The 15,124-nt window shown below is 39.7% G+C and overlaps 1 protein-coding gene across 1 annotated transcript in view; it reads right to left on the bottom strand.

Moving 5' to 3' along the window:
• Nucleotides 1-4,914, bottom strand: part of Tnks2 (tankyrase 2) — an 81,492-nt gene extending 76,578 nt beyond the window's left edge. The window contains exon 1 of the mRNA XM_004632061.2: nucleotides 4,338-4,914. Within this exon, the coding sequence (XP_004632118.1) occupies nucleotides 4,338-4,536 (199 nt within the window). The 5' untranslated portion in view covers nucleotides 4,537-4,914. The remainder of the gene's footprint in view (nucleotides 1-4,337) is intronic.
• Nucleotides 4,915-15,124: the final 10,210 nt, after the last annotated feature.

The raw sequence follows: 15,124 nt of genomic DNA on the forward strand, positions 1-15,124 counted from the left end.
AATTTAGAAATCAATTCACAGCCTGGGACTATGCTCATGCTCCCCATCACGTTGCTAGCCCTGACTGTCTAGGTCCAGATGTTCCCTCTTAAAAATGTGTGAGCCAAACTGACTGTGGAGGGCCTGTGATTTAAAAATACAGTGATTCCAACTTGCTTCAAGGCCATCATGTTTGAAGTCTGACCCGATCAAGGACACTTTCAACTCTATCTACTCTTCTCAGACCCCTTCCCTCCCAGAATATTCCTGTACAAACCTGCCTGACAATGTATGACATAATTTTTTTTTTTTTTTTTTGCAGAACTGGGGACTGAACTCAGGACCTTGTGCTTGCCAGGCAAATGTTTACTGAGCTATCTTCCCAGCCCCTGTATGACATAATTCTTGCATTCCATGTAACCAATTATGTAATAATCTGCTATCAGCTTTGTACTTCCCACTCTTAAATTATACTGAAACTGAACTCAAGCCTGACTCTAGGCTGGTGATTTGAACCTCTGGGTTCCCCAGCCTAATGATATAATAAAAGTTGTCTTCTAACTTCGCAGTGCAAAGAGTCTTCCACTTGGATTGATACTGGTTTTTCTGTTACACTACTTGCCTTAGTTTTGCTCAAAACATCCACTTAACAGTCATATCAACTTACTGGTCTCCATGAATCTGATAATACAAGTGAAGATGGTAACATGGTCTAGTTTTTTTTCATCTCTAATGTAACTGCAGTTTTCATCTGTTACTTGTGTGTCAAATTCTAGATGCTCTAATTTCATTTCCTTCCTCTGAAAGAAAAATTTCCTTTTAGTGAGGAAAGATGCCATAAACCTATAATTCAGCTACTAGGGAGACTGAGGCAGGGGGATCAAAAGTTTGAAGTCAGCTGGCGCAATGTGTGAAGATCCTGTCTCAAAAAATAAAAAGGATACAGCCTGGTGGTAGAGTGCTTGCCAAGGCCCTAGGTTTAATCCCTAGTACTGAGAAAAATATATATCCAACTCACTTACACAACTGAGCATAATAATTCCAAGTTCAGTGTAACTGATTCAATGAATATGGAACAATAACATACTACAAATCAAACAAGTGTTAACTAACACTGTAATATAAGCTTGTCAATTTGTTTTCTATAACATTTTCATCAACTATTTGCACTGTCTATATACTTAATTCTGGACTAATAAGAGTATAAATTTTTCTTTATTGAATGATATGTCTCTGAAAGTATGTATTTAAGATTCTCAAGTTATGAAGTTCCACTCTACTTATCCCACTTGAGAGACTTTAAGGAATGCTTTCATCTTTTACTGTGATGGGCACCAATAGGACTTTTTCCTGAAGTTTCTGTCACCTATTTTTCAGTAACAAGTTCAGAAAAAACAGACTTAGGGGCCAGGGAGATGGCTCAGTAGAATAAGTGCTTTCCTGGAAAGCGCAAGGGCCTGAGTTCAATCTCTGGTTCTGCCAAAAAAAAAAAAAAAAAGCAGTCTTCAAAACATTATCTGCTCTTTTCTAGGGGATTACAATGTCTAGAATTTCATATAGTTTTTCTAGTATTATTAGAGCTACACCAACTTGCTTCTACAAGTTCTCTGATCTGTACCAAAAATTATTCATATTCTGTGTGTGTCTACATGTGGTGGGTGTGCGTGTGTGAATGGGAGGAGGCAGGCAAAGGGTGGATGGAAATGTAATTTCAGAGTAATTTTTCTCCTAAGAAATTAAATGGCTTAAATCAGTTGTCTGGGAGTGTGTTATCTATCTCAATAACCAAAAGTTCTCATTTATGCTAATTACCTTTTTTCTCTAAGAGAAGTTATCTCCTTTACAGCTGGCAATTGATTAACTGGTGTTTTGGGTTGGTTTTTTTTAAACGTATTTGGTACAGGGTCTCTCACTATGCAGGACATATATTGATCCTCCTGTTTTCAGCCTCCTTAGTGCTGCGATTATAGGGGTCCACCACCACACCCAGACTCAGTGGCTGGCACAGCATGTGGTGCTGGAGATTGAACCCTGATCCCTGTGATTGCCTAAGTGCTTAATGTGCTGAGCTATCTTGCCAGCCCTTCTGAATGTTTTTTTTTTTTTGAATGAAAAGATAAAAGTTCATTTTCTGTAGTCTCCACACATCTCTCATTCCTAGTGTTACTGAGAAACAAAATTAAAAGACAAAACATTTTCTTCCTGCTCCTCCCACAATCATCCTCCAAAATGTACAAACTACTTGGCCAGGAGGTTACATAGTACCATCACTTATGTTGGATAGCTAAATATATGCTTACGTCTACAATAACGTGATTCATAATTCAGTACCTTCAGAAGAGATTATGAAATTTATTCTCCAAATGCTAAAAAGAAAATGAAGCTAGTTGTACTTTTCTTTTTATACTTTTTTTTTTTTTTTTTGGTACTGGGGATTTTGAACCTGAGATAGAATCAAAAGGTGCTCTATCCCTTTTTAGTTTTAAATTCTGACATAGGGTCTTGCTAATTTGCCCAGGTTATTGTAAAACTTGTGATTCTCTGGCCTTACCCACAATGCACAGAAGCTTGAATTATAGTTGTAAATCAGTTTATACCTTAATTTTTAAAATGTTATAAGCTAAACCTGATAACATGAATAAATTGTGATGGGCAGGCTGGTTCCAAAAATATTTTTTACTTTAATCTGACCAAACATTAAATCTATGTTTAAAAAAAAAAAAAATGCTTTAAAGGAAGTGAAAAAAAAAAAAAAGCTTTGATATGTTGGGAGAGAACAAAAGGTGGGCTAATGGAGGAAGAACAAGGTCAGTGAGAAGCTACTATCATAATAGCACACCTCCAAATACTATTTTGAGATATGAGCTCATAAATCAAATTTTTGAAAGGTAGCAACTAAGATCTTCCTTGGTTATTTTTATCTCACAGATCAAATGAACATAATCTAAGTAATATTACCCTTTGGATTGTGTAGCATTTGTTTGTGACAGTTTGCCAAATCAGTTAAATGCTAACTACATGGTCAAACAGGACAATCTAAATTTACTGAAGAAAGGCAGCCCTGTCCACCAAAATCATGCAAAATGATTATCTAGGTGAGATCTGACTTCAAGATTCTCACTTTCCTTTCCACTGTCCCTGTCTCTAGTACTCCTGGACAATCCTCCCCAAATCTTTTGTTTGTTTGTTTGTTTGTTTGTTTGTTTTTCCCCTCCTAACAGAATCCCCACGGAAACGAAACAAAGGTACAATTGATAAAGAAAGCATGCTTCCTAAAAGTATTTACTTTTTAAAATAGGCACAGGTTAAAGCAAACATATCTCTATTCGGTAGACACTGTAAATGCAATTGTGAATATTTTTCTCATGTTCCTCTACATATCATTTGTGTGCACAAAAGAGGGTATGTAAATATGTAGACCTTGATTTTCAAAAATTGTTTTAAAAACCATGATGTACACAAAACAAACACCAGGATTATCAGAAGTATGAGAATTTACTCTCAATTTCAATCACACATGGTTCACTTGAGGTTAGATGTAGTAACCACCTTTCCTCAAAAAAGCAAATGCTTTGCAGCAAACTGGCTGAATGTCTCATCTCCGGTTCTTTTACATATTCCCACTATTTTTAACATTCTACTATTATCATTAAGTGAACCTAGTAATTATAGTAAAAGAAACTAATTCAAGCGACCTAAGTCTCTCAGTGAGGCAAAGTGAGTCCCAACTTAAATTTCAGATACAAGCTAAAGTATCTGAACTATTTTTCTCAAGCTCTTACTTGCCACCCCAAACGTGTGTACGTGTGCGCGCGCGCGGGGCTGACTTCCTGCCCTTAGCCTAAGACTTCAGTTCTTACAAACTTGTCTAATGCTAATTCTAGTTTCTCTGGAAACTTACTAATGATTGGCTACTGATAAACCAATTAACTCTACTGTGTCTACAGCCCGTGAAACAACTCATAAATTACACCCTGGAATCTAAGGCCTCTAAGACCCCAGAGGACTGATAAACTATAGTAGAACTTGCAAGAACAGAAAATTTTTGAGATAGTGTTTCGAATCACAAGATCTACCTACTACGTCTCCCATTATTTCTTGTGTGGGGCCTTTCAGGGTAGCAAGACCGGAAGTTGGTACAGGTATTGCTGATACTGTAAAACAAAACAAAGCCACCCCCCTTAAGGCCCCCCCAAATTCCAGTCAATGCGTACGCTCCCCACGACCAATTTCCCCACTTTCCGGGACCGCCAAGCCTGGAGTCCCAGGGGCGAGAGCTCGGGGGAGGGGCGGGGCCACTCTGCGGATTCGGGCCTCGGAGTCCCGCAGCACAGGTGGGCGGCGCGGATCCTGGTTACCTGCGGCGAAGTGCAGCGGGGTGGATTTCCTGCCCGCCGTGTCGCGGCTGTTCACCTTCTCGGGCGTCACCAGCTTCTTGACTCGCTCCACGTCCCCGTTACGGCACGCCTCGAACAGCTCGCGGGCGGCCGGCTCTATAGCCTCGGCCACCACGCTCGCGCAGGCCGCGCCCCCTCCGGCGCAGCGGCGGCCCGACATGATCCTGGCCGCCGCCGCCGCCAAGAGCAGCGCCAGCAACGGCAGCAGGAGCCCCGGCCCCGCAAGCAGGAGGGCGAGGCCCCCCGAAGGAGACGCGCTCAGGGCCCGGGCCGCTCCGGTCCTTGCTGTCACCGGACCTGGCGCGGGCCCATGGCCATTCGGCCACGTGCCTGTCGCTTGGCTCTGCGCCTCCCGTTTGCCCCGCGGCGGCGGCGGCGGCGGCGGCGGCGGCAGCGCGAACCCAGGGTTGGAGCCCTGAAACGAAACGGCAGCGGAAGCTAGCGCGCGAGGCTCCGCCTGTCAGCCTCGTCAGCCCGGGAAGCCACGTGACAAGCTCTCGCGCGTGCGCAGTGGCGGGACACTCGCGAGGCGTTTTTCTTGGGCTCGAGCCGCCGAGGGGCTTGTGGGAAATGTGAGGCTAGCGCCTTGGCGGCGACGGGGGAAAGGGCTTCGTCCCAACGCCATCTTTAGGGCTGGATTTGCAGGATCCCAGCGACTCATAGGCTGTTTTAAAGGTAGACATCCAAAGGCGAATTTTATGCTGTCATTATGCCGAAAAAGAGCCTTGAAACTTCTGCTCCGTTTTTGTATACTATTTTAGCAATCTTACTATGGAAAACTTCTGTTTTCTTAGCTTCCACAGTCCCTTTCTTCTAAGGAATAACTTCTCCAGGTTAGTGTGTCTTTTCCCTTAAAACTCCCACTCTGCCCTGTCCCCCATAACTACTTTTTTTTGATTCTTCTAAGTCACTTTTCAGACGTGAGCTGGTTGCTTTCTACTTACAGAGGAGTTTGGATGAACCACTCCAGCATACATAAAAGGAAGTCAAGAAAGCAAAGAGAATTCTAAAGTAACAGTTGAGAAGGACGGCTCTCACCGGTTCTTTTTTTTTTTTTTCCGTAACAAGTTGTTCGCTGAGTTCTGGCTAGAGGACCTGTGTGTGAGTCGGTGTTGTACAGGACAAGGTTGAGGTGCTGGTACGCTGTGGTAGACGTGTGTATGTTCATGAGCATTTTCTGGCACAAGAAAAACACAAAATTCATTTTCATGCTTAGGGTAGTGACGTTATTACATGTGATTATTCCTTATGCCATCCCACTGCGTGAAGCAACTGAATGTAAAGTATACACAGATTTGTCTTGACCTTTGGTACACTGACAAGGATTCCCCCTACCCCTACCCCGTTATATAAGCTTAAAAACGTTTTTTTTCTTCAGGAAATCCAGGTTTTGTTTTTTGAACAATTTTATAAATGTGAACATTGTTATAAATATGTAAATTGAACTAGGCAAGGGGGGATGGGATTGTTTTATCATTGTTTCTTTAAAAGTCATATTGTAGCTGGATGTGGTAGTACACCTGTAATCCCAGCACTCCGGAGGCTGAGGCAGGAAGATTGTTGCAAGTTCGAGACCAGCCTGGACTACAAAGTGAGCTCAAAGTCAGCCTGAACTGTATAGCAAGACCTGTTTCAAAAAGACAAAAAAAAAAAAAAAAAAAAAAAAAAAAAAATTGTAGCTGAGTGATTAGCTTGGACCATAATATTAACTCTTCCTTGCAAGCTACATGCAGAAACAAGTTCTAGCATTCCTTGAAGAATAGCATTTATTCTCCTATTACCATGGAACTTCAAAAGTCCCTTTGAAATACAAAGGTACATACTTTATTCTCCCACTCAACTTTTGACTCTAATCTTTGCACACTTGTTTATCAGTTTTACCTGCAGGATTGTTCCTTGCAATGCTGCAGGTACTAGACCCTGTCAAACAGATACAAAGTCAGTGTTCAGACAACACATGAGATCCAAGATGAGTGAACAGGATCACCATGACCTGATCAAGGTGTTTCAGAGATGATTTTCTCATACTCCTCCTCCCATTAAAATATAGAGGTTCTCTTTTGGAACTTCCCCCCTGTTCTTTTGTTTTGTTTTGTTTTGTTTTGCTAGTACATTTTAGATATACATAGTGATAACATTCATCATGTGGAATTTGTACCTACATGCTTGCTTTTATTTTTCCCCCATTCTTCTCCCCTCCCTCCATTCCCTGCTCTTTTGCAGTTTATCAGCAAACTTTTTACTCTTCCATGTTCCTTGACTGTTGGTAAATTATTTGACCATCTGTAGTAATAACTTTCCATATATTGCTGCTCTGGGCAAAACTAGTGTGTAATTCCACTGCAGGCCGAGAAAGGAGGATCTTGAAAGCAAGGCACCCTGGACCATATATAGTGCCTGTTTCCGAAAACAAATGAAACCTTCAATAAATATGCAAATTGTGAAGGTACATGTACTTGCTCCATTCAGAGTTATGGTGATAATAATAAAAAGTCATGACTACCTAAGAACTACAGCACTACCAATCTGATTATTTCATATTTTTCTTCCCTATTTCATCCACTTGCCAAATATACTTAGAATTTTTATTTAGTATTTAGTAATTTCTATTTTCTCCTTTCCACAAATGTACCCCTAACAACATATCATTCAGTTCTTGTTTTTGAGCTTTATAAAACTATCAATCTTTATAATTTATATTTAGTTAAGTGCTGTGTAAAATTTATATATTCACTTTCATTTCTTTAGAGAGTTGTATTGTGTAGATATGCCAATACAAATTTACAAACCCCAGTAAACATTTGGATTGTTTTCCATTTTTTTGTTACTAGGAACATAATACTATGGGTAAGAACTCAGTATGAGAGGCTTTTAGACATTATTGCCACTACTAATAGTGTAAGAAATGGACTTGGTGTCTTCAAGCAGCAAACATACTCAGTTATATAAAACAGAAGTTTCAGGGCTGGTGAGATGGCTCAGTGGTCTAAAGCACCTACTTAGAACAAGCTAAGCTAAGCAAAAGCACAGGGACCGCGGTTCAATCCCCAGCGCCACATGCCAGCCAGCCCTGCCCCCTGGTGGGCTGAACTGGCCACACACACACACAATAAATAAATAAATGAATTTAAAAAAAAAAAAAAAAAAAAAACCCAGAAGTTTCTCAAAATAATTGAACAGCATCTATACTGTCAAACTCTTTCAAAACAGCTAATTATGACTGAACAAATTGTTCGCAAAACTGAAGTGGTATCCAAGGTTTGGAAAACACTGTAGGAACAGACTGTGAGGATTCACTTTACAAGGTAATACCAAATTGTTTTCAGAGAGATTTAATATTGTACATACCCACTACTAGCTTGTAGAATATTTTTGTTTATTTGGTTTTTATTTGTTTTCTAATCTGTCCTCATCAATCCCTGGTATTGTCAGGTTTGTTTTACCAAGTTGGTGAGTACAAAGATCAGTGAGGACTTAGTTAACACTTTGAAATACAGTAAATAATCACTGGTGAAATAAAAATCAAAACTATAATGAGATATGACCGCATACACATTATTAATATGGTAAAAAATAATAAGTGTTGGTGGGTGATATGGTTTGTGTCTGAATGTCCCCCCAAAGCTTCAAGCATTCATAAGAGTGGGTTCTAGTGTTTGTAATTGATTCATGGTCATCAATGCTAGGATTATCGGTGGGAGTGCTACCTCTGCCCTGGGGCAGGTGGCCTGCATACAGTATAAAGCAGGGAAAGAGGCTTGCTCTTTTGCTCCTTCCTTTTTGCTCTTGTTGCTTTTGCGGTCTTCCAATGCCATCAACTGTTGCTCTTCTGTCGCACCACCCTATCTGGAGCCATCTGATTATGGACTGAAACCTCTACAAACTGAGCTAAATAAACCTTTCCTCTCTTAATTTTGGGCATCAACTATTTTGTCTCAGCAATAAGACAAAGTTGGTACTGAAAGAGTGGGGTCATTGTTGTGATATTGTTCAGAACTTTTGGAATTAATTTGGAAAAATTTTGAGAGATTGGCCAAAGAGGCAGCCCCTGTAGGATATTAATTGTATTGGAGATGCTGGGTGGAGTCTGGAAAATTAGAGTATTGATAGAAATGCTGGCAGTGAAGATGAAGCTCAGGAGGCTTCTATTGAGAAGGACTGCATTTACTCCTGGATCCCAGGTAATATATTGTGGGGCCTGAAAAAAAAAATTAATGAGAAGGAAGGACTGTGATTGTAATAGTTCTTTTAATATGTTTTTAATGTTGTTTTTAGATATGTGTTTGTAATCAGGTTAGTCAAAATATTGTGACTTTAGCCTTGAATTTTGGTCATCCTTTGAATATTTTGCTTTTGATGCAGAAATGAGTGCAAAAAGAATTGTGTATATATAAGTGTTATATTAATGTAAATCTGGATAGACCAAGACATGTTAAATTTTCACAAATCTGCCACTAGAGACTAAGGTTTAAGAAAATATATATGGTTATCAAGTTAAACGGGTGGACTGTGGTAGATTAGCAACTGGTAGACAACTTGTTACACCAACTAAACTGAATCAGTGTGGTTCTGGCTATGGGTGGCCCACCTGAGGATTGTTCTCATCAGCATGAGAGGCAGAACTGGAGAGGAAGAAGTTTAAAAGGTGTTGTTGAGAGCTATCGATTTTCCTGATGGAGTTCATTCTCCTGGAGGAGCTTGTCATGCTGGCTTTCCTGATATGGACTCCTCTTCTCTCAGAGGAGCTCTGGATCTTGTTGTCACTGAAGATGGGTGTGGTACTTTTCGGAGAGCTCTGGTTCTTAATTTGAGCATTGCTTCCTGGCTCCAGTGAAGATCCCTCGGGGCTGGGGAGATGGCTCAGTAGAATAACCACTTCCCTGGCAAGCGCAAGGGTCTGAGTTCAATCTCCAGTTTCACCAAAAAAAGAAAAAAAAAAAAAAAAAATCCCTCAGCCTGCTATCCCAGATCCTTTATCTCTCCAGCACAGATGTTTTAGTTTCCACCACTGACCTTTGGGCCTTTCCAGCACAAATCCATGAAACAGGCATGCATGAGACATTGTTGTGTGCTCTTGGTCTCCAGCTGGACTCATGGGGGGGGGGGCATTGTTATGAGTTCCACGTCTTTAGCTGGACTCAGGCAGGACATTGCTGTAGGATCCAGATGCTTGGCTGGATTCTTTCAGCCTTTAGTGTGTGGATAGATTTCCTGAAGTCCTTTGTACTAAACAGTTTGGCTATTATAAAATAATCCTGTACATTATGTGTCCTGTATTGTATTATTTCCCTCGTAAGCCCTGATTATAATACTGGGAATTTGGGTAAGTTAGAAACCCTATATTCTATTAGTGGGGTCATCAAATTATGCATCTGTTATATTTGCATATCTATGTTCATAGCACCATTACTCAATAGGTGACACATACTAACATCCCTAATGTCCATGAGTAGATAAACAATATGTGAAATATAGACACAAAATGTAATAATATTGCCTTAAAAATGAAGGTAATCTTGTCACATGCTACAACATGGGTACATCTTGAGAATATAATGCTAAGTGAAATGGAAATAAGCCAGTCACATGATAAGCCATAATTCTACTTCCAAAAGGTATGTTTCTTTGCTCAGTACAGCTATAACAAAATATCACAAAATAGATGATTTAAACAACAACAGTTACAGGAACTAGAAGTACAAGATCAAGGTATTGGCAGATTTGATTTCTCCTGAGACTTCTCTCCATGGCTGTTAGATAGCTGATTTTTTTCTTTTTTCTTTATTTAGTATAATGTCTTACAGGACCTCACTACACAGATTGAACTCATAGTAATCCTCCTGTTTTCAGCCTCCCAAGCCCTGGGATTATGGGGGTGCCCACCACCAGGCCCAGTCTCAGTCACTGTCTCAGTATACCCTGGGGACTGAGATTGAACCCCAGTTCCTGCGCCTGCTTATAGTCCGCTGAGCTGTCTGGCCCACACTTTTTTTTTTTTTCAGTATTGGGGATCAAACTCAGGACCTTGCGCTTGTGAGGTAGGGGCTTATGCTACTGAGCCAGCCCTCGCTGCCTTTTCACTAAACCCTCCCATGCCCTTTCCTCTGTGAGCATATCTTTAGTGTCTGGGTCTCTTGTGTGATTCCTCATCTTACAAAGATACTAGTTAGACTGAATTAGGTCAAACCCCATATGTCTTCATTTAACCTTAACTTTGTCTTTAAAGCCTTTTCTGTAAGTAGTGTATTAAGGGTCTTTGAGAAACAGAACTGGGCCAGGTAGATAGCTCAGTAGAACAAGTGCTTGCCTGGCAAGCTCAAGGGCCTGAGTTCAATACCCATTTCTGCAAAAAAAAGAGAGAAACAACCAATAAAAGAGTTTATAGTTATATAAGGGATTTTAATAGATTAGCTTACAAGATTAGAGGTTGAATAATCCCACAGTATCTGTCTGCATGATAGCCAGAGAAAGTAATATCTCCTTAGTTGAGGAAGCTGGTAGTCTTACAATAAAAGAAACCAATAATACAGCCTTATTCTGGGCCTGAAGCCTGGAAAGTCCCTGTAGAGTTGCTGGTGTGTGTCTTCACTGAAGGTAAAAGAAGCTGGAGTCAGGTAATGGCAGCAATAGGTGTACCTGCTCAAGAAAGAATCAAGCTTGCATCCTATCTTAGTTACTCTTCTCTTGTTTGTGGGACAAATGCCGAACACTCAAAATGAAGGAAAGGTTTATTTAACTCACAGTTAACTGGCGGTTTCAGTCCATGCTCAGCTGGCTCCAAGGCAGACTGCCACATGGCAGAGAGCAAGAGCAAAGGAAGGGCTGGTGAGATGGCTCAGTGGTCTAAAGCACCTACTTAGAACAAGCTAAGCAAAAGCACAGGGACCGCGGTTCAATCCCCTAGCACCACATGCCAGCCAGCCCCGCCCCTGGTGGGTTGAACTGGCCACACACACACACAAAATAAATAAATAATTAAAAAAAAAAAAAAAAAGAGTAAAGAAGTAGCCACAACCCTGGCTGCAGAGAATAAGTCTCCCTTAATTTGTATTCAGACTATCTGCCCCAGGCTGGGTGTAGATGATAATACACCTTGACTGAAACCTATAATCCCAGAAGTACTCAAACCGATAATCCCAGCCTTGGATCATGAATTAATCACAAACTGTGGAACTGTGCTTCCACGACTGCATGAGGCTTTAGGGGAACAAATACACAAAAACCATAATACATCCCTAGCAGGCTTCATTTTTTTCCTCTCTTCTGTTTCATTTGGGGCCCCAGCCTATTGGATGTTTCCACCCACATTCAGGGAAAGGCTCCCCATTCAGTTTGTTGTTCCGCTTACTGATCATGTCTGGAAACACCTTGACTAACACACCCAGAATATATTTTAATTTCCTGCCTGTCTCTCAACTGAACCAAATTGACAAGATTAGCCATCACATATGTGATACTATCTTCACATTTAGAGATACAGTCCTAGGAATTAGGCCTTAAGTGTAAGAATAGAGGACAATTCTACTGGTAACATGAAATATCTAAAGTCAAATTTGCAGAAACAAACTACAGCAGTAATTATTAGGGAATCAAAGGGGAAATGGATTGTTGCTTAATCAAGTTTCAGTTTTATAAGATGAGCAAGTCTTAGAAATCCACTGCACAGGGGCTGGGGAGATGGCTCAGTGGAATAAGTGCTTGCCTGGCAAGCGCAAGGGCCTGAATTCACTTCCTGGTTCTGAAAAAAAGAAAAGAAAAGAAAGAAAGAAATCCACTGCACAGTAGTATTTAACACTACTGAATTATACAATTTAAAAGGTGAAAATGGCAAAAACAAAACAAAACAAAAAAAAAGCAAAACCTAATAAAATAAAGTCTCTTTGTTTATGAAGCTATAACAAAATAACTGAACCTGAACCTGGGTAGTCTTTTTTTTTTTTTTTTGTACCAGGATGGGAATTCAGGACCTTATGCTTGCCAGGCAGGCATTTGTACTTCTGAGCCATATCCGTGGCTAGGTACTTTATAAATAATAGAAATTTAGTTCTGGACATTGGAAAGTATAAGGTGAAGGTGCCAGCAGGCTTGGTTTCCTGTGAAGGCTGCTCTCTGTATCAATGTGGTATATTGTTGCCCCATTCCCTGGAGGGGAGTAACACTTTGTACTCATGTGGCAGAAGGGATAAAAGGACAAGAGATTAGTCCCTTCAAACTTAAATCTTTTTTTTTTTTTTTTTTTTTTGCGGCACCAGGGATTGAACTGAGGCCCTTGTGCTTGCCAGGGAAGCGCTTATCCCACTGAGCCATCTCCCCAGCCCCAAACTTAAATCATTTTATGAGTGCGAGTAAGTGCAGATGTCTTGGCTTTAATCATTTCCCAAAGGCCAGATTTTTTTTTTTTAATACTGTTGCTCTGAAGATTCAACTCAAAGGTGAATTTTGGAGAGCAACCCCAGCTACATCTTTTCATGTGTTTATGATTTATGGTGTATAACCTCTTTAGTAAAATACTTGTCTTTTATCCATTTTTTTCTATTTTTAAAGTTGTGTATTTTATCTTTTGCTTTTGGTTAGTAGGAGTTTTTCATATATATTTTTATAATAATCCTTTGTTACTTATATTTGTTGAAAATATCTCTCCCAGTTTATGGTTTGTTTTTCACTCTTTCAATAAGATGTCTTACTTTGACATAATTTTCTATATATACATATGTATGTATATATATGTTTTCATTTAGAATTTGTGTCTAAATGTAATTTGTGTCTAAATGTAAAGTCATTTTTTATTTTCTTTTGAAAGTTAAACATTTTGAGGGCTGGGGAGATGGCTCAGTGGAATAAGTGCTTCCCTGGCAACCATAAGGGCCTGAGTTCAATTCCCAGTTCCGCCAAAAAATAAATAAATAAATAAAAGTTAACCATTTTGCTTTTACATTAAGTGCTTGATCATATAGACTTGATTTGGGGATGTATTATGAAATAGGGATTCAATTTATTTTATCTTTTTTCAATAAAAAGATAACAAGTAGTCTGAGCAACTTGCTTCCTTTAAAAAAAGAGCTTTAGTGCCACATCAGCTCCCATAATTCTTGGGTCCGTTTCATATTCTTTATTTCAGTCCATTGATTGATCTATCTATTCTTCCTCTGATATGATACTGTTAATATTTAATAGTAGTCACTGGTCCATTATAATTGAAATCCTCAGAACATGCATTGGGAATATCTTCTACTCAAGGAAATAGGGATAATTCTTGATTGGACTTTAGTTTTTCTTCTGTTAAGGGGTTTTCTCACTTATTTTTTTTTTTTTTCATGCTACCTGAGTTTAAATTCGCAGCTTTCTTAGTCTGCTTGCAGCTATGCAAATTTTAGGACCTGAAGTTTGTTTTAAGACTGGCATAGTTGACTGCTTTTAAGTCCATGCTTTGTTATTGACTTTGTTTATTCATTTTTACTTTTGGTCAAACAATTCCTTCATAAACTTAATAGGTTTCTGGTCAATTTGCTTCTAGTTAATTCCACATACCCATAACTGCACTTAAATTCTTTTGTAGATGTAATTGTCAAATCTGATCATTTTAAAAAATCTGTTAACTCCTTTTTTTTTTTTTTAATCTGATCATTTCTTTCTCTTCTTTTCCACCATCTTTTGTCAATGAATGGTAGCTTTAAGGTTGGCAGGCTTGGGAAGAAAGGCCAACACCTTAACTATTCTTTCTCAACAAGTCTCAAACTTGTTTCTAATACAGGGTTCCCGTCATGTAGTCCAGGCTGCTTGAAACTCACTGCGCAGCCCACGGTGGTCTCCAACCTGTGGTAATCCTCTTGCCTCTGCCTCCCAAGTACTGGGATTTGAGCATGCACTACTGATCAGCTGTTTTCTCATTCTTTTTTTTTTTCCTCTGAATGCCTTCAGGGCAGGTTTGGCTGGCTTGAGTTGTGGGGATCGAACCAAAGCAACCTGAGCCTGACTGCTTTGTTGAAGCAGCCACTTAAAGAACTGAGCTTAGGGGCAGGTCCCCCCCCCAAAAAAAATATTTTCTCATTCTTTTTTTTTTTTTTTTGTTCTGAATGCCTTCAGGGCAGGTTTGGCTGGATGGAGTGTTGTGGGGATTGAACTACAGCAACCTGAGGCTGACAGCTTTGTGGAAGCAGCCACTTAAAGGACTGAGCTAGGGCCAGGCCCCCTGTTTTCTCATTCTTAATGGTTCTTTGTTGTAGAAAGTTTTCTCAATCTCTTTTCTTATTCTTTCAGGCTTCATATTTCAGAGTTCTCTTTATTTTTTTCATTTTTGTTTGAAACCAGCCAATTTTTAACTCATATAGTCTTATTTTGTAATATCTTACTATGGTAAATACATCAGAAACTACCATAATACATGGTTATCCTCCCCCGAACTGGCTAGGATTTTTTTTTTTTTTTTGCCTAGCCCAGTGATGGCAAATGTTTTAGAGACCTAGTGCCCAACCTGCAGCCTAAAATCTGCTTATTTATCACAGAGTGCCAACACCAAAATTAAACCTAAATCTGAGGTTTTAGTTTAGAAAAAACAACTTGGACATTAATATCTTTCATCTTAAAGAAAAACACAATAACATGCATAGTGTGGTTTGCCACTACTGCCCTAGACATTATATAATTACTATAAGGTTTTGATCTTATAGAATGTAGGAGCTGGCTAAAAAAAAAAAAAAAACAGTCTCTGTAAGGCTGTTATTTTTTTTGTGTGTGTGTCTGATGCTGGA

Source organism: Octodon degus, unplaced genomic scaffold (genome assembly GCF_000260255.1).
Source record: "Octodon degus isolate 3935 unplaced genomic scaffold, OctDeg1.0 scaffold00046, whole genome shotgun sequence".
Classification (NCBI taxonomy): domain Eukaryota; kingdom Metazoa; phylum Chordata; class Mammalia; order Rodentia; family Octodontidae; genus Octodon; species Octodon degus.